The sequence below is a fragment of the Stigmatopora nigra genome, chromosome 3 (genome assembly GCF_051989575.1).
Source record: "Stigmatopora nigra isolate UIUO_SnigA chromosome 3, RoL_Snig_1.1, whole genome shotgun sequence".
Classification (NCBI taxonomy): Eukaryota; Metazoa; Chordata; class Actinopteri; order Syngnathiformes; family Syngnathidae; genus Stigmatopora; species Stigmatopora nigra.
In genome coordinates, this window is record NC_135510.1 from 1,973,887 (window position 1) to 1,998,839 (window position 24,953).

At 38.7% G+C, this 24,953-nt stretch overlaps 2 protein-coding genes across 6 annotated transcripts in view; one reads left to right on the forward strand and one right to left on the reverse strand.

The window, feature by feature from the left end:
• Positions 1 to 4,953, reverse strand: part of LOC144194073 (DIS3-like exonuclease 1) — a 28,805-nt gene extending 23,852 nt beyond the window's left edge. Inside the window, exons 1-2 of the mRNA XM_077712856.1 lie at positions 4,701 to 4,953; positions 3,868 to 4,021 (exon numbers count right to left, since the gene is read on the reverse strand). Of these exons, the coding sequence (XP_077568982.1) occupies positions 3,868 to 4,021; positions 4,701 to 4,833 (287 nt within the window). The 5' untranslated portion in view covers positions 4,834 to 4,953. The remainder of the gene's footprint in view (positions 1 to 3,867; positions 4,022 to 4,700) is intronic.
• A 3,632-nt stretch (positions 4,954 to 8,585) lies between these two features.
• Positions 8,586 to 24,953, forward strand: part of LOC144194291 (uncharacterized) — a 91,616-nt gene continuing 75,248 nt past the window's right edge. For all 5 annotated transcript variants that reach the window (XM_077713242.1, XM_077713240.1, XM_077713241.1 and 2 more), the window contains exons 1-2: positions 8,586 to 8,768; positions 23,982 to 24,101. In XM_077713242.1, the coding sequence (XP_077569368.1) occupies positions 23,995 to 24,101 (107 nt within the window). In that variant the 5' untranslated portion in view covers positions 8,586 to 8,768; positions 23,982 to 23,994. The remainder of the gene's footprint in view (positions 8,769 to 23,981; positions 24,102 to 24,953) is intronic.

The following is a 24,953-nucleotide window of genomic DNA, read 5'->3' on the forward strand; positions in this document are numbered from 1 at the left end:
AGCGGACGCGGGAGGCTGCCCGCTTTGTTGTTCTGCGGCCTTTTATGACTGTATTCTCTAACTTGTAACTAAGCCTTTCCTGTATCTGCATTCACACCCTCTTTCTACTGTGACAATTAAATTTCCGGAATACGGGATGAATAAAGTTATCCAATCCAAAAGAACATCATGGACACTTTGTCACACATTTAGGTCACACGGCAGCGCCATAGGTAAGGCGGCAGCGCCCTAGGTAAGACGGCCATGCCCCGAGCATGCAGTGACGTTCCAGTGTGTTTCTTCATGTTTTATGCAAGATCCGTTTTTTTCTTGAATTTCACTCGTAAACGTCAAAATTAGTTTTATTTACTGTTTATCTTTTCTAGATTTTGAAATAAATAACTGTATTGGCTGTATTGTCTTGCCTAATAGTGTCATGAGGTTATGGTGTTATTGAGTTGTTAACTTGTTTTTACGCGTATATAAGCAATACCCTCGATTCAGTCATCTTTTTTTTTGCGCGACAAAAGCGGCTTATATGCGAGTAAATACGGTACCTTCAAATTATTTAGGGTATTCGATCAGCCTACCATGCTGTAGGGCAGCGGTTCCCAACCTTTTTCTCACGGCTGACCGGTAAAGCTCTATTTTTTCGTGGACCGGCTAATGGGGAGGATGACAACTTATGACATAATTGTGTGGGGTAGGGTAGGTGCACGAACGACACCCTCAAGGGCAAAAAAAAAAAGTCCCAAGCATAATAGCAATTATCTATTATTATTATTATAACAACTTTTCTTATTTCAAGTAGGAGGCCGAGATTGAAAACTTTGTTTTTCTTTTCTTACTCTGATGGACAGACATTAGGTAGCTCGCGGAGTGGTACCGGTCCGCAGACCGGTACCAGTCCACGGATCGATCGGTGGCTGGGGACCACTGCTATAGGGGATGTTTGAGAAAACTGGAATACCCAAAGAAAAGCCAGGCTGAGAGACAATATGCAAGCTGCATATAGGAAAGTCAGAACCCACCATTATTGAACTCTTGAGCTCAAAACTGTGATACGAATGTGCTTACCACGCAACCAGTGTGTCGCCCCAAATAGTTTTCAAAAAAATAGAATAAATACTGAAATTAAAGGTTTGATGAAGAACAGCTTCATCAAAAATTCGTGCACAAATTGTTTTAATAGATGCCAAGTACAAAGGACTAGAAACCTGTAATTTGTGACACAGTATGGCATCATCATTACCATAATATGTCCACCTAAAATTATAACAAGTTCATCATCATAGTGATGCAACATTTTAGACCAGTGAAGTCAGCAGAAATGTTCAAAAAATTGGAATGAAACCACTCATGTGGGACTCATTATTTCTACGATATTCATCAAGCTTGTCAACAGCACTCCTGGATGTTTGTGTTGGAGGCATGCATTTATTGTCACAGGCCACTTCTCATTAACCTTCAAGAGCAGAGCTTTGATTTAAAGAGGCTGGTAGCGGTCAACTTTTGCGAAAGTGTGTTGATCTTATAAATGAAGCTCAGATATTCTGTCATTGAAGTAGAACTAGTCGTGTCATAGTCACCAATTTGCTTGAAAAATAAATGCAATGTAGACCAGACATTGCCGCAATAAACCAGAACCTGGGGCGTAGGATCACCCCCATTATTCCTACCACAATGCAGGTCTTGGCGCCTATATGGAAATACAAGTACAATTTAAAAAAGGTGTATATTTATTAAATATTACAGCTATAAACATAAAGACTGTCTAAATAATATCTAAATAAAATGTGTATATATATATATATATATATATATATATATATATATATATATATATATATATATATATATATATATATATATATATATATATATATATATATATATATATATATATATATATATATATATATATATATATATATATATATATATATATATATATATGTATGTATAAATGTAAATCCTTTAAATCGTGTATGCAGTGAAAATAGTTATTTTCCGCTTGTTATAAATCCAAGGATAACAGAAAAGCCCTCTTTCAGCAAGCAAATTAAACTTTTACTTCACTCCCCCGCGCTGTTCAACAATCAATTAGCTGTCCAGGTAGCTCTATTTTCGGAAAAGTGCAACGATGTCAGCCCGGAATTAAACTTCCACGTTGCTCCCCCTCGACGTCCCGCCACCCTCGCTGGCCAAAGTGCTCTATTTTTGGTCTGCTGTAACTTATTCTGTAACAATATTCTGGGACATTCCACCGTTTACTCGGCCACCACGGGGCTGCCGGAGTCCGCTGAGCGAGCTCTATTTTTTGTTTAGGACCAAGGCGTCCGCCGCAATGTCGCCCGGGGACTTACATTTCTCAAAAAAAGTTCCCCTTTGCTGATGCTCTCTGCCATCCAATTTGCCGAGCAAGTTTTATTTTCAAATCAGCGCCAGTTGAGTGACAGTCTTCCGCCATTTTTTGTGGCAATCGGAAGACAGGAGTGGCTTTCACTTGCGAGTTACAGTGTAGATTTAAACATTTTTATGAACGTTTTTTTTCTTCACAAAAAATCTACGATGTAGTGACGCCGTAAAGTAAAGGATCACAGTATGTTTAAGTAATCATTAATGAGGACAGGTAGAAAAAAAAAGGAAAATGCTCTTGGTAGAAGACAAAGACTATAACACAAAATGAATAGAAAGCAGGGGCAGCTACCCGGAAAAGAAGGAAAGCATATGATAGAGCAACTACTACAGTATTTCCAGAGTTTACCCGGAAATACAACGTAAACTTCGGGACTCCGGACAACCTCCCTAAACAATCATTTCGAAAAAGTACAAAACTTTCAATTTAAATGACTCGAAATTCATACCATTGCGACGGCTTATAGCCTTATGCCATCTTGATACAACTGCACTGTAAACCAGAAGAATTGAAATATTAGCTCATTTTATCTGTGTTACAAAGTCTTTTCAGTTTCATGATGGGAGTCCCCCACTCAACTGCTATCCCTGCTAAATGAATAGCTGTTCCTCACCATCATCTCCTGAATGTTGGTCGGAAACTGGCGTTCACGTCACATAGTGCCCCCGTTCTTTATTGTGTTCGGGTGTTATAATTAATAGATCTTAAATCTATTGAGTTTTATCGAACATTTTTATTATTCATGTTGGCAAAAGTTATGTTCAATTTATCGGCCAGGATTAACCGAAGGCAATCAGTGGTAAAGCATTGTAGGTGGATTTTTTTTACTTTCTTTTATGTCGTACAGCTTTAGCTGTTCAAAAGTCCGAGACCCATGTTATCGTATTTTACAGTTGATAATGCACCAGATTTTAATTGAGAGAAAGGCCGGCCGGTTTAGTACAGGCACTTTTTTTTTTACTACAAAGCCATGTTTTTTGTAAAACACAATGTGGTTTGGAATTGTCTTGCTGAAACATCCAGGAGTGCTGATGCTCAAATAGAAGGCTTTGAACTACGGAATCATTGACCAACCTACAGAAATAGCTGTAGGGTACAAAAATACAAAATACTCTGCTTTTAAAAAAAAAAGATATTTCTGAGCAAAATCTGTATCTATGACTATTTAAATAGCGAGTTGATTGTAAACAACATCATGAGTATAATTGACATCACAAGAAATGGATGTCTATTTGAAATTTGAGATTGGCTAAAACAAACAATTCCCACATTTAAAAGTGTCTGCTCAGTGTAACTTTGTCAACTTCTTTAGAAATATATGCTGTTGCAATTTTACTTGACATAAATAAAGCAGTTTTTATTTTTTTTTAAACAAGATTCTTTCTGGTAGGATAAGTTTGATCCAACTGGCCCAACTTTTTAATCATCCGCATAGCTGCTCAAAGATTAAAAAGAGTCAGTGCACTCACCTACGTCCTTTGCAGCGATGGACTGCTTGGCAGGCTGTTTGAGTGAAGACAATACCCTGCAGCTCTCTGAACTCCAAGATCTCCTGGTAGTCAACCACCACTCCGATATCAGGAAACACATAGTGGGTTAAATCTCCAGGCAACACCTTGCTATCTGAGAAAGGAGGGAAGAGATTCAGAAGATTAAGATTTACCTGCCACTGGATGATTTAGTAATACATGTTGGGATAAAACATTACGGCCATTCATTTTCTATAGATTGTCTGTATACCACAGGAGACACGGAAAATCATTTACATTCTAACACAAAACTTTTAAATCCAAAATACGAGCTAAAATGATAGCGTTAGCAACATCATATTGTACTGTTTGTTTTTATAACGTTGTATTATGATACATAGGGCAGCCAGGCAGCTGAGTGGTTAGCGGGTGGGCCATATAGTGGGGGACCCGGGTTCAAAACTAGTTCGATCCACCTGTGTGGAGTTTGCGTGTTCTCTCCGGGCCTGTGTGGGTTTTCTCCGGGTACTTTGGTTTCCTCCCACATTTCAAAGACATTCATGGTAGGCTGATTGGACACTCTAAATTGCCCTTAGGTATGAGTGTGAGCGTGAGTGGTTGTTTGTCTCCTTGTGCCCTGAAATTGGCTAGCCAGCAATTTAGGGTGTCCCCCGCCTCTAGCCCGAAGTCAGCTGGAATAGGCTCCAGCATCTCGCGCGACCTTAGTGAGGATAAAGCGGTTCGGAAAATAAGATGAGACTTTGTACATAAAGCACTGTAGCGCGAGTGCTTTCCTTAAATACAAGCCCGTTTACTATTTAGTTCCCGCTTACCACCGTTGTCACAACCAGCTTGACACAGAGAACTGTAGCATGGAACTCGCTCCCTCACGTAATGTTCGCGGACAACACGGACCTTCCGTCCCCGACTGCTCTTCAAATGCAGAATTTTTTCTGTCTTAATCATCTTTTGAAATTAAGATAGAGCCGGGTGCATATGTCTAATATACTCTGGTAGCGGTTCCACTGGAGCGTGAGGAAAACAGTGTCGGAAAAACATTAGCTTAACTTAGAGGAAGTGCAACGTAATGACGTCACAGCCTTACGTCAAAATGCATTCATGTGGTGGTGGACAAAAAGCTACCAAACAATAGTCAGTTAATACAGTTAGTACAAATACAATAAGTAAAGGAAATACAGAATCTTACCTAAATTCATATATTTTTATATGGTTATTTTCTTTGGGGCGGCTCAGAAAATGAATGAAGGGATGAATGAATGTTTCTTTGTATTGCAAAAAAATCACGCAAGCCAATTCTGAGATGAGACCTTGAGCCTGGGAAACTACAAATCATTTTATGTCATAACAAATGTGAGAAAAATATCGCAAAGAAGTGTTAAATTGTTTTATTTCAATGCATTTCTAATTTACATATATTGTGTGGGGTTGTTAATTGTGCCCTGTCATTAACTGGCCAACAAGTCAGGGTGAAGATGAAGGAATGTCTCATCTCATTTCATTTTCTGAACTACTTTATCCTCATTAGGGTCGCACGGAGGTGCTGGAGCTTTTCCTACCTGACTTCGGGCCAGAGGCAGGGGACACGCTATATCGGTTGCCAGCCGATCGCAGGGCACAAGATGACGGACAGCCAAGCATACTCACACGCATACCTAAGAACAATTTAGAGTGTTCAATCAGCCTAACATGCATGTCTGTGAAATGTGGGAGGACACCAGAGTTTCTGGAGAAAACCCACAAAGCCCCAGGGAGAACATGCAAACTCCACACAGGTGGAGCGACCTGGGATTGAACCCAGGGCCCCGGAGCTGCGAGGCCGAAATGCTGACCACTCAAGCGGCCGGGCCGCCTCCGTTAACCTGTAAGCTAAAATTTAGCACCCACTAGGGAGCCCGAAGGCACCAAATAGTGTTGTTGTAATATATATACATATATGTATATATACATCAAAAATTCGTATTTTCAAATGTTATTCCTTAAGAGCCAAACTCAGAATTGAAAAGTAAAAATACATGAAATGTGTGCCTTTTTAATCATTTCAAAATGAATGAAAAAAAGGGTTAACGGAGAGCAATACGCTCCAAAGGTTCCCTACCTTTGCTATATCGCAGGTACTTTGCGTCATAAGTTTATCGGCCGACTCAGTCGTGCTATTTTTTGTTATACCTTGTGATACTTTTTTGGTGTGCTCCCTTTGTAAAATAAATACTATTGTGCATTTTGATTCGCTTAGTCTGAGTTGTGGTTGAATCTTTCAACGGCTTACCGCTCATAATATCTTCAGACTTGAATAATGTCTAATTTGAAACTCAACATCGCAATGTGCCCCCCGCAATCTCACACTTAATTGCCATACGCATATCTAATAATATATTACAGAAATAATATTTAATAATCGTTTAGGTCTCATTAGGATCTAAAAGTGTAATGCAGGCATAAAAAAAAACCTGTCACAGCTACTTGTGAAGGCTTTCTTTTAAAGTTGAACAGCTTCGTTTCGGTGTCCTTTGTTGGTCATGAGATGTGTCTAATTTGCCCTGATCTTGGAGCAAAAAAGTGTGAGCATTATAAGTTTGGAGCAATATGCGGATTTGGCAAAAGTCATCATCAGATAAGCAAGAAAACAATCATGGGTGCATCATTGAGTGGCAAAGTGGAACTCAATACCCAGGATCTAAGTGGGAGAAAGGGCCCATGAAAACCTCGATTTATTATTTCTCATCTCATTTTCTGAACAGATTTATCCTCATTAGGGTTGTGGGGGCACTAGAGCCTATCCCATCTGACATTTGCATACCTGTCAACTGGTATGTTCTCGCCGTAATTGGTACAACTGAAAGCCCATTTTTATATTGGTACGCTGTACACATGAAAATGGTACGCTAAACGGTGATTTTGAGAAAAAAAAATAAATTAAGGCACTTTCTAGCCATTTTTCACCATCCGCCATTGTTTCTTCCCGGAAACGCATGTCTGCCAAGTGATATATGTACCGGCGCCTCTGATTGGCTAAAAAAAAAAGATCATGATAAACATTTCGTTTTGTAACACTTTCACCATGTGATTTCCGTTTCCTGTTCCCTTGTTTATGTTTACTTTCATTTGATCAGCTGTTTCTGGTCTGTTTACAAGTCAAGAATAAAAGAATAAAAGTTATAGAATAAAAGTCAAGAATAAAAATATTATTGAATGCACCTGGTATTGGAACAATTTTTGTAGGAAGCTGTTGTAGTGGAACTTTGAAAGCAATAAACACATAAACATACATTTTCTACTTGTTGTTCGTGATTTTTTACAAAAAAGTAAAGTGGTAAGATTTTCCATGTATTTATACATATATGTAAGGGCGAAAACAAAATTTGGTAAGATCACAAATGGTTCGAGGTTGACAGGTATGCATTTGGGCCAGATGCGGGGGACATCCTGAATCAGTGGCCAGCTGATCGCAGGGCACAAGGGGACTGTCCGGTCCACGATGAACATTCAGAAGGTCGAACACAAGTAAGCATGCCAAGGCAGATGAGTGAGATTTTGACACTTCTGCCGAAGGAGAGCACGGAGGGAGAACAGACAGTTATTCTGCATAAGACTCCAGACAATCTTCGACTGTCTCCGTTCTCCAATCTCCGACGACTCTCCTTCTGCATCAACTGTTTAATTAGGGCAAGATTGCATGACATACACGTTCTCTATGACAAAGGACATACAAATTCTCTATGACAAAGATGCAGCAGAACTGCGACACCGATGATGGCTGTGACACCGATTATGACTATGACGCAGATTGAAGGCTATGACACATATGGAAACATTTTTGGTTTATTTAAGATTACTTCACAGGGACGGACAACCATGCAAGCTCACACACATACCTAGGGGAAATGTAGAGTGTCCAATCAGCCACCATGCATGTTCTTGGAATGTGGGTGGAAACTGGAGTACCTGGAGGAAATCCACACAGGCAGAATATGCATACTCTACACAGGTGGACGTGACCTGGATTTGAGCCCAGGACTCCAGAGCTGTGAGACCGACGCGCTAACCACTCGCATCACCGGGCCGCTCCTCGATTTACTAGGTTTTTCAATTGAAATGAATTAGGATCACAGGTCGAGGGTTTGATCCCAAGTGGGTCTTTACCGTGAGGAGTTTTGCATGTTATCCATGTGCTTGCTGGGTTTTCTCAAGGTACTCCGGTTTCCTCAAACATCCTCAAAACATACAGATTAAAGACTCTAAATTGCTCTTTAGTGTGATGAGCGTGAATGGTTGGCCAACTCCTTATGCTCTGTGATTGGCTGGCCACCAATTCTGGTCTGTCCCCTGCTTGGTGCCCATAGTTAGCTGGGATAGGTTCCAGCAGCCCCTGAGACCCTTGTGAAGACAAACAGTTTGGAAAAGAAATTAATGAATGAGTACGACATCAAATGTATATTCACAATCAAATGCATCTATAAATTTTAGCAAATTGTCATCAAATCCCAGCTGTGCCAAAATGTAAAAATCAATAAACATGAAGAAAAATAATTAACTTGTAATAAAAAAAATACTTATAAAATAATTTAAATGAAAAAGATTTTGGCACTGCTAGGATTCCATGCAGCATAGGTTTATTAAACGCCAAATTAAAAAGCAGAAGACAAGGGGTGACTCATCTTGCCGCCCTTCTTGCTCTTTGGCAACATCGCGAGTCAGGCTGCAGCAAGAGCATCAGCAGTACTGACTGAGCACAAGTTCTTATAACTACACAACCGTTTTCTTCCGATGACTTTGCGTTCTCTCGGAGAAAAATATTGACAGAATTAAAAGCGCGAAGTATTTTTCAATCTTTCCCTTGAAGTCACAAGAATTAAGTACTTCATCGAGGACGCATCGTAAAGGTAAGAGCTCAAAAAATATATTCCTGTCGGATTTTTACATCCCACGCCTTATATTAGCGGGTAGGTCTGGATTTATATGAAATAGTACAAACTCTATCCTCTGAATTTGTCCTCCAGGAAACTTTACATATTTTACTTATCTTCTTTTGCAAGCAGTTTAATTTGGATTGTCCTTGAGTGTTTTCCAGTAGCGAATTGATCTGTAGTAACCAAACATTTTTGTAATACATTTTTACACGATACTTTTACATATTTTAATTAGTTTTTTTTACTATACTGTATTTGGAATTTGTCAGTGGAACCTTATAATTCGTAGAAGAAAGGCTCAAATTATAACTCCAAAGTTAAGTGACTTGCGATTGATATTGACGACCGCGAAAACAAAATGTTCCAATTTTCCAACAAAATGCGCTCAACGGTAATGATACTAATGAGACATGTCAGGACGGTCATTGTTGTTGTTCTTGCATTGATTGCCTTGCGGTTTCATGTCAGACAGGCTGTCATTGATCCCCTGAGGCAAAGAAGCGCCCGGCGTTGAACGCATCTCCTGAAATCACGAGTGCCGCTAGATGGCGGTCATGAGCAATACTGTTATCAGGCTATGTCTTTCTGGTCAATGGCTGTTTTTGTGGTTAAATCACTTTAGTACCTAGATCCCAAGGGAATTGACCTCATCTCATCTCATTTTCTGAACTACTTTATTCTTATTAGCATCGTGGAGGGCGCTGGAGCCTATCACAGGGCACAAGGAGAAAAACAACAGTCCACGCTTACTCTTACCTAGGGGCAATTTAGAGTGTCCAATCAGTTTACCATGCATGTCTTTGAAATGTAGGAGGAAACCAGAGTACCCAGAGAAAACCCACACGAGCCCAGGGAGAACATGCAAACTCCACACAGGTGGAGCGACTTGTATTTGAACCCAAGTCCCCCATTTGTGAGGCTGACGCGCAAACCACTCATCCATCGAGACACCCTGGTAGCGGACCTTGTGTCAAATAAATAGAGCATTCTCAGTATTTCTCTGAGTGACCCTGGAGCAAATAACATGAACGTAGAAAATAACACAGGAAGTGACAAAGCCTGGCGAGTGCTTGAAAAGTTCCATTCAATTTCTGCTTTCATTTCTGGTCAAGTTATTCAATTTATTGAGAAGCTCTTGTGAGTGTGTCCTGCAGTATGTCACAGAAACATTTGTCAATAACGTGCCCTTGCAATAACAGTAATGCAATTTTTGACGACTCCCTTAGCTTTTACTTTAATTAAATGTTATTCTGTTTTAAGATGCTGACGCAGGGTTGCTAGTTAATGCCGCTGGTTCTTTTGGCGGAGCCAGAGCTAATGTAAAGAATCAGTCCACACGGACACTTGCTAGGATAATAACACACACTGAATGGTGTGATTCGACTAAAATGGCAATTTACTACTATTAGGAGTCATTTTTAGAAACACTCAAGGTTTGTTCATCTTTTTAATTCGCCGTGGGTGTGATTTCAAGTTTGAGAAAAGAGCAAAGTCATCAAAGTTGTTCAAGGCCACTCACCGCTCTCTGTCATGAGAGTCAGTGCTTTTTTATTGTTTAATATATACTAAGACATTTATGCATTATTTTAGTGCATAATTCATAAAGCATGAGTTTGCCTTTTTGCTCTGACTGTCGCATTGTTTCAAGCAGATCCATTTCCGTTTGCACGCAGTCATGATTAGGTCAATGAACTCAAGAAATTTTCTTTTTCTGTTCTTTTTCCTATCATAAATAGGGTTGCGGGTAAATTGAGACCTATCCCAGCTGACTTTGCAAAAAGATGCGGTGGTTTCTGAACTGGTTGCCAGTCAATCATGGGGCACAACAAAAGGAATGAGGAAAAATTAGCAAACACAAAAAATAAAACCTGGGGTCCACGATTGAACACACAACGTATGAAACAGATGTCTCAACAAAATCATACAAATTGCTTCCAACAACCCCAAATACTTACCGTATTTTTCAGATTATTTATAGTTTTTTCAGTTTTTCCCCCAAAAATGCAATTTATACTCCAGTGCGACTCATGTATGTTTTTTTTTTCCTTCTTAATGATATATTTTCTGGGTGGTGCAACTTATAGTCAGGAAAATGCGGTACAGTGTTCCCTCGCTTATCGCGGTTAATGGGGACCGGGACCACCTGCGATAAGTGCATTTCCGCGAAGTAGGGATTCCCCTTCAAAAATGCTTAATTTGAATTTAATTCCCATTTTTTTTACCCCCCTGTATACAGTACACCATATAGAATACGGGTAGAGAGAGTGAAATTCATGTTATAACAAAAAAACTAAAATATGTTGTTTCAATGTTATATTTGTATTTTTTTCTTTTTCATACTCGGGACCCCAGAGCTGTGAGGCCGACGTGCTAACCACTCGCCCCACCGGGCCACCCCTAATATAATTATTATATTGTTATTTATAATATAATAGGGTCCAGCACCCTCCGCAAGCAACCCTAGTGAGGATAAATCCTCCATAAAGTCTTAGTAATTTAATATAGAGTTAATATAAATCATGTTTGAAATAAAACATCAACCTTACCAAAATTTGATCATTTCAGTTTACGTTTAAGCTTCCATATTACTATTACTAAAAAACAAAGAGTGGCCTAATAATAGTGCTATGATAAGTTTATACAGGGATATTTGTTAAAATCAGTGGATGGTCATTATTATTGGAAGACTACAACGTTTAGACTTGACACCCCAATAAGGGTTGCAATAAAAACATTTACGAGACCAAAATATTATCATGTTTTGTTGTTCATAATGTAGGTCTTGATAATACCTACATCGATATTTTGACCCTTGACAACGCATCCGATATATTTCCAGTCTGCTGAACCCTTTCATCAAGGAAGCCTCCATATTGTCAAATCAATATGTGTAATGAGGGTTGATAAATGGGTGAACACTGACTGTTGGTTCTCAAGGACATGTTGTAGTACAGTATATAGATGTTTCATTGACTTGAGCCAGCAGCATTTGTATCAAGTTACACAAAAAATAATTCCATCTTGTTTGCCTTATCACTATGTGTGAATGTTTAGTTTAAGGTATATGTATCTCTATATCAGAAACCAAAACAAAAATTCCTTTTGGTTCCATAGAGTTCAATTATCTGGTCACTCAGGGGAAGAAGTTATAAAGCCGCTGTCAAGTCTGAGTTCCAGTCCTTTTATTCGTAATGAGGCAATGGCTAAATAGCAAATCATGAAATTCAAATACCACATGAAGTAACAGTAAAAGCGAGAGACCATTAAGGGCAGCAGCCCTCTGGCTCTCTTATTCATTCTAATACAAAGACAAATTGGAGTAAAAAAGGAAAAATAGAATGGCAACATGAAAGACTCCAGAGTGCTTCTTTCCCTCTGGGGCACTCAAGAGTGGACAGGAAGTAGGGTGATGGACTTCCCCCATGTTAACTCGCCTCAGGACAATTGGCAGCAAAACACATATTTTGGACTTTCTATCATTAGTGTGTTATTACTTATCGGACACAAATGCACAGTATTTAACTTGCTATCAATGTTTCAGTGGGTTTTGGGTTTTTGAGGTACGTAGACCGGTGCTGGGAAAGTAGTGTTTGTGGTCCACCAAATCAAAGGTTTCTTGGCAAGAAGAATCATGAGGTTGCATTTTGTTTGAGTTATCTCAGCAGGGCTTTGTACATTGAATTATGACATCTTAATTTCCCACCAGTTGTCTCTGCACATAACTCTCACCTGGTAACAGATAACCTTGAGACTCAGCTTGCCATTCCAATAGCTGTGTGTATTATGTAAAGTCAATTCATTTGCATCAGATAAAACAGGATGGACGCTTCACCATTCAGTCGCAGTGCTTACACATCAGGAATTAGGGCACACAAATATTCATACTCACATACACATTTCAACAGTATGGACAATAGAGACTGGATTTATTGATTTACATTACATGACCAAGTGCCCATTCATAATTTAATGCTTATAACATATTCATTAATTTTGTGAACTACTTATCCTCACCAGGGCAGCTGGGTGTGCTGGAGTCTATCCTACCTGACTTCGGGTCAGAAGTAGTGGACACCCTGAATCGGTGGCCCGCCGATCGTTGGGCAGAAGCAGACAGACAAATATTCACTGTCATACTTTGGGGCGATTTAGAATGTCCAGCCAGCCTAACATGAGTGTTTTTGGAATGTGGAAGGAAACTGGAGAACCCAGAGAAAAACCACGCAGGCACAGTGAGAACATGCAAACTCCACACAGGAGGACCGATCTGGATTTGCTGATCACATATTTAACAAATTTCAATTACAAGTGATACATATTCAAATGTGTTTTCATCAATTTGTGTGGTTCACATTCTTTGATATTTGCCACAATAGACAGTAGGGGTGTGGTAGATCTTTGTTGTTTATTATTGGTTTGTTGAAAGCTTAGTCAGGTGTGTCAACCTACCCAAAGAATTGACAGTTTCTGGCCCCCGTGCGTCCTCTTTAAAACACAGGCAATAAATAGCTCTATTTTTATCCCTCTGCTGATTGATTGATGTCAGTTGAAAGGAGCAACAAATTCATCCTAACCAAGACCATTTAATCTCAGTGTGAAAAATCAGCGAGGTTTCAGTCTCGATTACTGCTTCTGCCTACCCCCTCTGTTCAAGTTTATTTGCTTGCCGGGTGATATATTAAGCCAAGAGTACAGTAGCTTTTTTCCCACCTCTCAAAAACTGTTGTGTGTTGCAGACCCCATAACAGTCAATCATTACTAAAGTGACCACTGTACTTGTTTGTAAACAAGAGAGAACAGTTCAAACAAAATGACAGTGTGCTTCCCAATATGGAGATATGGATGGAATGAATACATTCTCTGTTACCTGTAAGGTCTTCCCTGTTGGCAAAACCCTGCAAACAACATGTTTCATAACTCCCTCCTCTTTATGTGTTTCTTTTGGTGTGGAAAAACTGTGAAATTAGGACTTGTTGGGTGTCTGACATCATGTGACATGGTATCATATTATTGTGCACATATGCAATGCAATTTCTCTCATAATAAGTATCGAAATTAGCCTTTTACAGTGTATGGCTTGGGAGATAAGTGAAATGGCATTATATCAGATGTGGTTGCATAAAAAAAGCAGCTGTGTTTTTATCTATTATTTCTTCGAGAAAATCTCTCCTGTTGTTGCCTTAAAATATAACATTGCATGTTATTTCTGAGGTACAAACACACATAACAACCAAGCAGTATTATACTAACTGGAATGGATACCTCAGGACTTTTCTCCTCTGGACTAGGTCTTAAGATGGAGCTGTCTGTTTCATGAACTGGGTTTGACTGATTTCCTTATCCTATGGCAGGGTGGCCAAGTCCGGTCCTCGAGGGCCCCTATCAGGTCCGTTTTCCAAGTCTCCCTCCACCAACAAACTTCATTCAAATAATCGGGATCAGTATCGAGCTTCTTGGCAGATTGCTGTTGAGTTGATCATTTGATTCAGGTGTGGTAGAGGAGGGAGATATGAAAAACAGACTGGATAGGGGCTCTCGAAAACCGGACTTGGCCACCGCCGTCTTTTGGGACTGGAAAGATTATTGTGGTCTATAGTAAATCGAGGGGAGCACGTCATGCTCATTTTATAAACTGATTCCATTCCTGTTTTTGCTCGACAGGCCCAATAACTGACCAGGCATTCATCACTGCCAATACAAAAATAATCTGTCAGGGTCCTAACTGAGTTAACAAACACCTAAATATAGCTACATGCCCATGCAGAGTACATACAGTCGTGGTCAAAAGTTTACATACACTTGTCAAGAACATAATGCCATGGCTCTCTTGAGTTTCCAGTTATTTCTACAACTGATTTTTCTCTGATAAAGTAATTGGAACAGATAATTCTTTGTCACAAAAAACATTCATGAAGTTTGGTTCTTTTATGACTTTATTTATGGGTTAACAGAAAAAAAAGTGATCAAATCTGCTGGGTCAAAAATATACATACAGTAACGCGAATGAGCAATTTTGGTGACTTAGAAAGTTGTGTCAGTGAAATGAGCTTCATAGCATGGCCTCTAAGCTTTGTGTGAGTAATTATGAGTGAGTACAGCTGGTGACTTCTCTGAGGCCACTTAAATAGGGCTCATTGGATGCAAACGCCCACTAACGCTACAATGGGAAAGTCAAAGGAGCTCAGCATGGATCTGAAAAAGGGAATGCTTGATTTGAACAAGTCCGGAAAGTCACATGGAACCATTTCAAAGCAGCTGCAGGTCCCAAAAGCAACATTGCAAACAATTGTTTGTGAGTATAAAGTGCATGGCACAATCAGGAAGAAAATCCAAGCTATCACCTGCTACTTAAAAAAAATTGGTCAGGAGGGCAAAGATTCAACCGAGAATCACCAAGAAGCAGATTTTCCAAGAATTAGAAGCTGCTGGAACACAGGTGTCAGTGTCCACAGTCAAGCGTGTTTTGAATCTCCATGGACTGAGGGGCTGCCGTACAAGAAGGAAGCCCTGGCTCCAAAAGCGGCACCTTAAAGCTCGACTGACGTTTGCTGCTTATTACATAGACTAAGATAAAACCTTCTGGAAAGTTCTGTGGTCAGACGAAACAAAAATCGAGCTGTTTGGCGCAATGCCCAGCAATATGTTTGGAGGAGAAAAGGTGAGGTCTTTAACCCCAAGTACACCATGCCTTCTGTGGTGGTGGTAGTATTATGCTTTGGGGATGTTTTGCTGCCAATGAAACTGGTGCTTTACAGAGAGTAAATGCGATAATGAAGAAGGTGGATTACCTTCAAATTCTTCAAGATAACCTAAAGTCATCAACCCGAAAATTGGATCTTGGGCGCAGTTGTGTGTTCAAAAGTGGTAATGGAATGGCAAAATCAGGTTAGATATAAGGTTTTCGAATGGTCTTCCCAAAGTCCTGACTTAAAGCCCAATGAGAACTTGTGGACAATGCTAAAGAAACAAGTTCATGTCAGAAAGCCATCAAATTGAACTGAACTGCTCCAATTCTGTCAAGAGGAGCAGTCAAAGATTCAACCAGAAGCTTGCCAGAAGCTTGTGGATGGCTACCAAAAGCGCCTAATTAAAGTGAAAATGGTCAAGGGACATGCTACCAAACGTGCCTAATTGAAGTGAAAATGGCCAAGGGACATGTCACCAAATATTAGCACTGCTGTATGTATATTTTTGACCCAGCAGATTTGATCACTTCTGTTCACCCATAATAAAGTCATAAAATAACCAAACTTCATGAATGTTTTTTCTGACAAAGAAGTATCGGTTCCAATCACTCTTTCATAGAAAAATCTGAGTTGTTGTAGAAATAACTGGAAACTCAAGAGAGCCCTGACATTATGTTCTTCACAAGTGTATGTAAACTTTTGACCACAACGGTATGACTAAAGGACACAGTAACATTGGAGCAATCAGTAAATATACGAAACAAAATAGGTGTACGGAGCCACACTGGAATATCATAGCTAGGTTAATAATTAAATATTTTTCTCTTGCTTATTGTTTCTATTTTACTTGAAGATAGGGTCCAATAATTTAAAAACAACTGCTAATTGCCTAATTTTAGGTAAAATATTTACACATGCCTGTCGCATACACTAGCGGTGAGATTAAGGACTTTCCTTTGTGTAATTTGCATATTCTATTTGTGCTCTTGGTTTTCTCCCACATCTTAAAAACTTGCATTGTAGGCTGATTGAACCCTGTTAACTTATCCTGGATGTAAGACGGTGTGAGAATAATTGTTGGTCTCATTGTATCCCTGCGATTGGCTGGGATACCTTTCAAAGTGTAATCTAACCTACTGCTCATTGTAGCTGGGACTGGTATAGGCTCCAGCACCCTCAGACTTAGGTAAGGATAAGATAAAGGAATATAGATGAACAAAAAATATTAACTGCCATTTTTTCTCTCTAAGCAGCTCGGTGTGGTATGGTTTGGACAGCTCTTGGCTATTTTAGAAATTTGAATCTTATTGATTGTATGTTGTGGACAGGTCTCTCTTTATTCAGCTAATGACCTCAAACAGGTGCAGCAGCTGGACTTTTAAACAAGATCTGGAAAATATAAATTTTTGTGTCAGAAATATATCCTCTCAAAATACATAAATTTTAATTTAGGCCGCAGAAAATAAATATATTTAAATTTTCGCCTTAGAAATCAATAGTTGAAAATTATTGCAATATATTTCTAAATCCAGTTTTTAATACTTACAAAAGAAAATTGGTGTCTAACTGGCTAAGTTTCCAGGAATTTTATCACATTCGGCTGCCTTTACAATTGAGAGGACATTGAGGGGGCGCACCTTCTAGAACTTGTTCTGGGGCGCAAAATTCCTCGGTACACCACTGTAAGGAATTAATCAGAACATATTTCAATAATTAGGTGAAAATTATATTGGCGCTTAGCATGGGATTTTTTAAAAAAAAAATTTAATGGGAAAAATAGATTTAAACCCCACATTTTAAATCTTGATGATCCCATATATAGCCATTGTACTTTAAAATTTATAACAAACTGATCTTGCGTGAAAAAACTCACCTACTTGTTGTGCCTGCCATTGCTCACTCAGCGCGCCGCCATTTTTCCGTAGTTAAACGTGCTATGACTGGCCAGGCGCAAGTAGCCTTGATACATGCGTTCGTAGTGTTTATAATGTCAGCACATCCCCATAGTTGTTAAGGCTGATCGAAGGTCTTGCCGTCAAACATTAGAATATCAGCCTTGATACCTGTGTAATATGTATCTCATACTATTATTGCACTCCAGATTTTGGTGAAAAATAGAGCGCTATGGACATACTTCCTGGTTCTCCAGCTAACATCACTTCCTTTTTGAATTTGTCTACGTGCAGGAAACTTCCTTTCAAAATGTGTAATCCACAAGACGGTCCTTTCGATTCATGCAGTATCTAAGAAATACAACGTGCGATTTTCCTTTCAAAGTAACGCATTTGTACTCCCTATTAAAACCATGAATATGGAGGTAAAATTGTGAATCAGGGGTCGTCTTATATGAAAGAAATTGTAAAATTATATGATTTTAAAGCAATTTTAAAAGTGCAGCTTATATGCGGAGAGGGTTAATATGCAAGAAAATACAGTAAGTGTTATTTCCTGGCACAAAATGTTCATGGATACATACAAGTCTACACAGACTCAGACACAGGCTCAATTGATCTCAAAATGCCCTGTGCTTAATCAGCACCATTCTTAGGCCTTTAATCAATAAAAAGGTGGGTGGAGGGTCCAGCCTGCCTGACAAATTACAGTGTATAATTTATGTTAGTTGCACAAGAGCTTAAAAAAACACCTTGACTGCCTGACAGACTTCACTCATGAATTACGCAGCTGACATAATGGGGCTCTCAGGAGAAAAGTGCGGACTGAGGTGTCCCAGGTTTGCATCAGTTGTTTGCTCTAAGGGAACTTAAGTAAAACTGAAGGTCTTTGCCTTCTTACAGTATATGTGACTGCTATATAAGACAGATATGCCATTCAAATATGGCAAGCGATTCAGATTTCAATAACCGTGCCTTACAAAGAAAAAATACTTTTGATGTGTTGAGCCGCGGTGGTGGTGCATGTCTTGCAGTGTCTCATGTCCTGTCGTTTCTTCCAGAGATTTCATCACTTTAATGAAGTTTTGAATGTCAATGGAGTTTTTCATGAACTCTGCAGTAAAAAGATTCACCATGTTTGATCACCAAGCTGTCAGTCTTAGGTCACTTACTACTTGTTGTGCATTTGGATTTGCAGTCCTCATGGGTCATACGCTCAGATTTGTAAGTAAAGAAAACAGAGCACCCTTATTTCTGGATGTAGTTGGACCACATGAACTATTAACGTGACAATAGTGTTTTCAAAAAGAAAATTAACCATTATGTGGTTTGGACTCATTACACAGCACTGTATAGTGATTAGTCCTTTTTGCAGAATATGTTAACACTGAAATAATTTGGAATGAGTGGGGGATTTTTATTCATGCATTAACCTCAATAAAATATCAGACCACGGAAATCAAGTCAATTATTCAAATGATCTGTTTTGTACTCCTACTGGATAGATTTTGTAAAATAAGATGGAAGTCTATTTCTTTTTATGTTGGCAATGCTCATTTTGTTTCATTATAATAAATCGACAATAATTAGTCAATAAATAGTAATAGAGAAGGTCATTTTATAAAAAACAATGGGAAATTTAAATTATTAAATTAATGAATTGTTTTCAAACACCATCAAGTGAGGTTATCATAGGGGAGGTTGATTTCTATTTTGTTCTTTTACACCATAAACTCGCTCCCGAAACACATTCATATGAATTTCAAAAGATCACAGAATACATACGGTTTATCACAGCCCTTGTCGAAGTTTTCTAAAGAAAGAGAAGTGGGGGCAGACTTTTAACCCGAAATCCCCCTAGATTTTAGGGAGTTTCATGGGTGATTCTAGTCATCTGTTGTTTTGGAGCAGCAATTGGTTGGTCTTTTTGTCAGTAATTAATGCAAAAAGAGGGCTAAAAAAGACATAAGTTCTTGCATAAGTTTCTGGCATACGTTTTTATTCGATTTATTGCTGAAAATGTTTGTTCCCGGTTGTGACAGGCTTGCTTGCTTCGGAGTTGTCCGACCTTTCTTGATGATGTCCAGCTTTTCTTGAAAAGTCCATCTTGAAAAATGGCTTTGACGGTTAATCTACAAACAAATCCATTTCTTCTCCTCCTTCAGCCATTGCGGTTTAATAAAACCACTATTAAATCAACAACAATATATTTGCTTGTGTAGATTGATCCAGATACAGTTTGGTAGCTCTGGCTAGTTCACTCTATCACTAGCCAATCATAGTTGGTGAAAGCAATAACGTATCTGTACCCCTGAGAGAAGGCATTGGTGTTGCCAACTCGAAATCTGATTCGTTAAAGCAACTGTTTTATCGGCACTTGTTTTATGCAGCAGAATCTGCAGAACTGATTGTGAAGGCCTCAAGGCAGATTTCTGATGCTGGCAACAAATAGCTGAAATGTGATTGGTTAGATTCTTAAATATGAAAAGACACATCTGGAAGCAGCGCAACCAGGAGAAAAGCAAAGAAAGTAAGCTGACAGACAATTTGGAATTATTAATTAAGTATTCATGGATGAAACATAATTAACATCAGTCTGTGATTCAGATATTTGTTTAGGCCAGCAGAGACATCAGAAGCAATTTGGCCATCACAACATTTTATACACCTGATAAGAAAATGTTAATTTCTGTCATTAAAAAGGCTCAGATTCTCATCAAGATCAAGCTTATTTCTTTTTTTAAATTGAATAATTTGATATTTTACATTTACAAAAACAAGCATATTAACGTCCTTATGATATTGACTCAAATAATCCAGCAGACAAATCTTTGGTATCATACGGTATCTTATAAATACCATGTGCAATGATAGGAATATGCCCTAGACTGGTCGCCAGTCTGTCGTAGGGCACACAGCAATAAACGTCCATCCGCACTCCCAATCATAACCCCACCATCGGGAATCGAGCCGGCACCTGCCTGCATCAAAGTCAGGCGAATGAACCTCTACACCACGAGGTGGCTTACTTTAAACTTTAAAGTAGGCCACCTCGTTTAAAGGTTTAAAACCTGATATTTAATATGACAATCCTGAATGCGAACAATGACAGGTTTCACAGTTTCAGTAAGATAATTACAGGATATATAAGTGAAACCACTAGGTAAAAAATAAAGTGTGTTAGTTATCAGATGACAGTTTATTTTTTTTCTATTTAGGTCAGGGGTGTTAAACATACAGCCCGGCCCGTCTGGTGGTTTGGTACGGCCCGGGGAAGAAAGCTGCATTGTGTAAAAAAAATATGAATTTTCTTTATAATTGGTAGTTCTTGTATTATCCGCTAGGGGCGCAGTGTTTTAGTACGTGCAGACAACATGAATTGACATTTATTTATGTTCTTATCTTATTTTCTTGTTCACAATATATTGTTCATAATGTAAAAGGAAAATTCTGTTAATAAACATTTTGATAATTTACTCTAATTTACTTCTTTCCACTCATTATTAGTAATAGTGATTATTACAAAGTGAAAAAGTGGGCTTATTGTTAGTTCTATGTAATTTTGCAATGAGTTTACTGGTCTAGCCCGCTTGATCTCAAATTAAGCTGTATTCGGCCCGCAGACCAAAGGGAGTTTGACACACCTGATTTAGGTCAAACAACTTACTTTGGTTTTATATGGGAAAAAAGTTAATTATATAATGCAAATAGTTTGATATATACATTTAGGATGTAATCACTCCCAGTGCGAGTGTGAAATACACCTGCTTGACAGGACTGTTGGTTAATTTTGAATTTACCTCTCCAAAGATTTGAAGTAGGGTAAAATGTCTTTGATGAAACATTTTACGTATTAATCAATTCTCTTGTATCTTTTCCGCCTGCTGCTAAAACACAATAAGTTGTCAACTCTTGAATGTTGACCCATTTTTGTAGTACCTTTAAAACATTATCTGGTTCTGTTTTTCCATCCTCATTAACTTATTTGAGTCACAGGAAGCTGCATGATAATTCTGTGTACCGCAAAGAGCCCAGAGAGGCCAACCAATAAGCCTGCTTTGTCAGCAAAATTGTGTTGTCCATCATTATGGACCAGATCGGGGCCACAGGGGAGTGAATTGGTCAATGAAGCTTTCAGCTCCTTAATAAAGCTCGGTGTTTAGCCAGGCTCTGGTAGTTAGACATTGCATTAAGATCTTAGTGGCTCTTTGGTGGCACATTGTGCGGAAAAAGGGGGGATTAGCATTGATAATGAAACTGGAGTGTTGGTTTAGGATTCATTAAAAGTTTTGGTTCAGTTATTGTCATTACAGGTTGTATTACTTCGGTATAAAAAAATATATGAAATGCATTCATCGTTCATTTTTTGCTGAGTTGAGTGACAGTCCCGTCTTCCGCCATTTTTCTGAGCGTAAATTGGAAGACAGGGAATTGTCTCCTGCTTGCGAGTTTCAGCCTTATTTTTTGTATTTTTATGAACATTTTTTACTTGAATACTTAATATAAGAAAACGAGAATTCCTGAAGCCGCCAAGTGGTGAAGGATGGCAATATAGGTCAAACATTTACTCTACTTTTTCGCCATGTTTGTACTGCAGAAGTGATTATGACCAACTCCTGCTGACAGATCAGTCAGGTTTCTGGGCTGTCGCCGAGTAACAAAGAATTTGAGCTCTGTCCAAAGATTTTCTATTGGGTTCAGGTTTGGAGACTGGCTAGGGCACGCTAAGACTTTGAAAGGCTTCTTACGGAGCCAACACCTGGTTTTCCTGGCTTTGTGCTTGGGGTTATTGTCATGTTGGAATACCCAGGCACCATCCATGTTGATGAAGGAGGCTGTTCCCCAAAATCTCACAATACATGGACACAGTCATCCTCTACTTAATACCGTGCAGACGTCCTGTCTCGTGTGCAGCAAAAGATTCCTAAAGAATGATGCTACCACCCCATGATTCACAGTAGGATGGTGTTCTTGCGATGGTGCTCATCATTCTTCTTCATCCAAACTGGGTTAGTGGAATTATGACCAAAAAGTTCTATTTTGGCCTCATCTGACTACAAAACCTTCCCCCATTACTCTCCCAAATGGTCATTGGCAATCTTAAGACGCAGCATAACATGTGCTGGTTTAAGCAGGGGAACCTTTGGGCCGTGCATGATTTCAAACCATGTTGTTGTAGTCTATTACCAACAGTCACCTTGGAAACAGTGGTCCCAACTCTTTTCAGAGCATAGCTAAGGGCTGATTCCTCACCTATCTTAGAATCATTGAGACCCCACAAGGTGATATATGGCATAGAGCTTCGCACCGATTGAAATTGGCCGTCATGTTTAGCTTCATCTATTTCCTAATGATTGCTCCAACAGTGGAACTTTTATCACCAAGCTGATTTGCAATTTCTCTGTAGCCATTTCCAACCTTGTGGAAGTGTACAATTTTGTCTCTAGTGTCTTTGGACAGCTCTTTGGTACATCTGCCCACCCACCCATTCACCCATCCGCCCATCCATCCATCCCTCTATCCTTCCACCAGCCGCCTATTGCTGAGTGGATCCATACAAGTCCTTTCACTGTACTTCCTTGAACTCTCAGCCTCATCTGACATCTACGATTTGATTTGATTGAACCTAAACTCATCTAAAGATTAATACTACATGCTACTCTCACGTTTCGACTTGTCTTATTCAAGTGCATGTCAGTAGCCATGTTTTTTGTAATGTCTGATGTCATCAAAATTGAATATTTCAAAAATCATATCAACACCAAAAATGGACTGGTAAAATAGGCACCGGGGGTCTTTATCCACATCCAGTTAAATTCTAAATTGCCAAGGAAAGCATGTGATCAGTATAATTAATACTCTAATGTCATTGTGTATGGTAAGTCGTTGAAGATGGATCCATACACAACTCAACAAAAGGAATCGAGATTTACAAAACTAGACTTCATTAAAAAACGGAGCAGGGCAAAATAAAGCAAAGACCAAAAGAGACGACAAAAGTACGACCGAGTCAGCGAATAAAACTAAGAGGCAAAAGTATAATGAAACCGCACCGCCAATTCGGCGAGTACAATTTAGGAGGCGAATACAAAAAAAGTATAAAATAACAAAAAATACTAACATCTAACCTGCACGAGGTCTCAGAAGATTGTCGCGCATACACGGCGGTAAGCAGGGGCAAAGCAAGTAATACTCTGACAATCCACTGATTGTACCAGATGTCGCAGGTGTGTTGGACTGCCCCTATACTTTTCGCCTAATTATTTGCTGAAAAGAGAGTTATCGTAGGTTACAGAAAATGACAAATGTAAAACACAGCAAAGTCTGTCTTGAGGGTTTACATGAAGTATTTGGCACTATGTACTAACTGGATGATATATGTTGAACCATTTAAGGGTGCATTAATGAAAATAAGAAAAATCATTGATGCTTTTCCTCATCTTTATATTATGAACTTAATCATAATTAATTACTGATATAATACAATCATGTTTAGTTATTGTACTTTGTACCTTGCATGCGCGTTTTTCCAAATGTTGTATTTGATGTGTGGTATCACAGGAGCACAATGTACAGTTTTCCTGATCTTTATCTTCTGCTTCCCAAAGAAACACAAAGAAAATGGGAGTCCGTGGCATCTATGCTCAAGTGCTGCTGTGGCTCAACTTCATCTCTCTTGGGACTCCCCTGAACCCAGATGATCCTAACGTGTGCAGCCACTGGGAGAGGTCAGGTTTTAGAACTCTCCAATATACAGCACAGGATTTAAAAGATGAATCTCTACCTCAAATAATGCAGTGAACGAAAAAATCCCTATATCAAATCTCAGTGGTCAGGTTTGTTAGGAATCAAGACAAAAAAAAGGAAAAAAGGTTTACTCTACTGCACTGTAAATCCACAATGAAGTGATTGTTTGAGTAGTCTTACTCACTGCTGGTGTGGAAATCACAGTGCGGTTATGACCCTGTGGAGGAAGATAAGGCTGATCCTATATCACCAACCATATATTTTTACAAGGACACCAAGCAAGTGGTAACCACTAGGAATAAAAACATTTAAGATGGAGAATGCCCTATCGGTCAGGGTCTCGAACTGTACATTTGTGGGCTCCAAAAAATCTATCAGATTTATGAGGAATTTATCCTGATGTAAAATAAAGAAATAGAAAATATTCACTAGTTTGATTTAAATTCTTAAATATATATATATATATATATATATATATATATATATATATATATATATATATATATATATATATATATATATATATATATATATATATATATATATATATATATATATATATATATATATATATATATATATATATATATATATATATATATATATATATATATATATATATATATATATATATATATATATATATATATAAATATAGAAATATAGAAATGGCTTGGCGAATGAGTGATAGGACATCACCCTCTAGGGTCGTGGGTTCAAATCCAGGTCTGCCCACTTGTGTGGAGTTTGGATGTTCTGCGTTGGTTTCCTCCAGGTACTCCGGATTCCTCCCACATTCCAGACACATGCATTGTAGGCTGATTGGACACTCC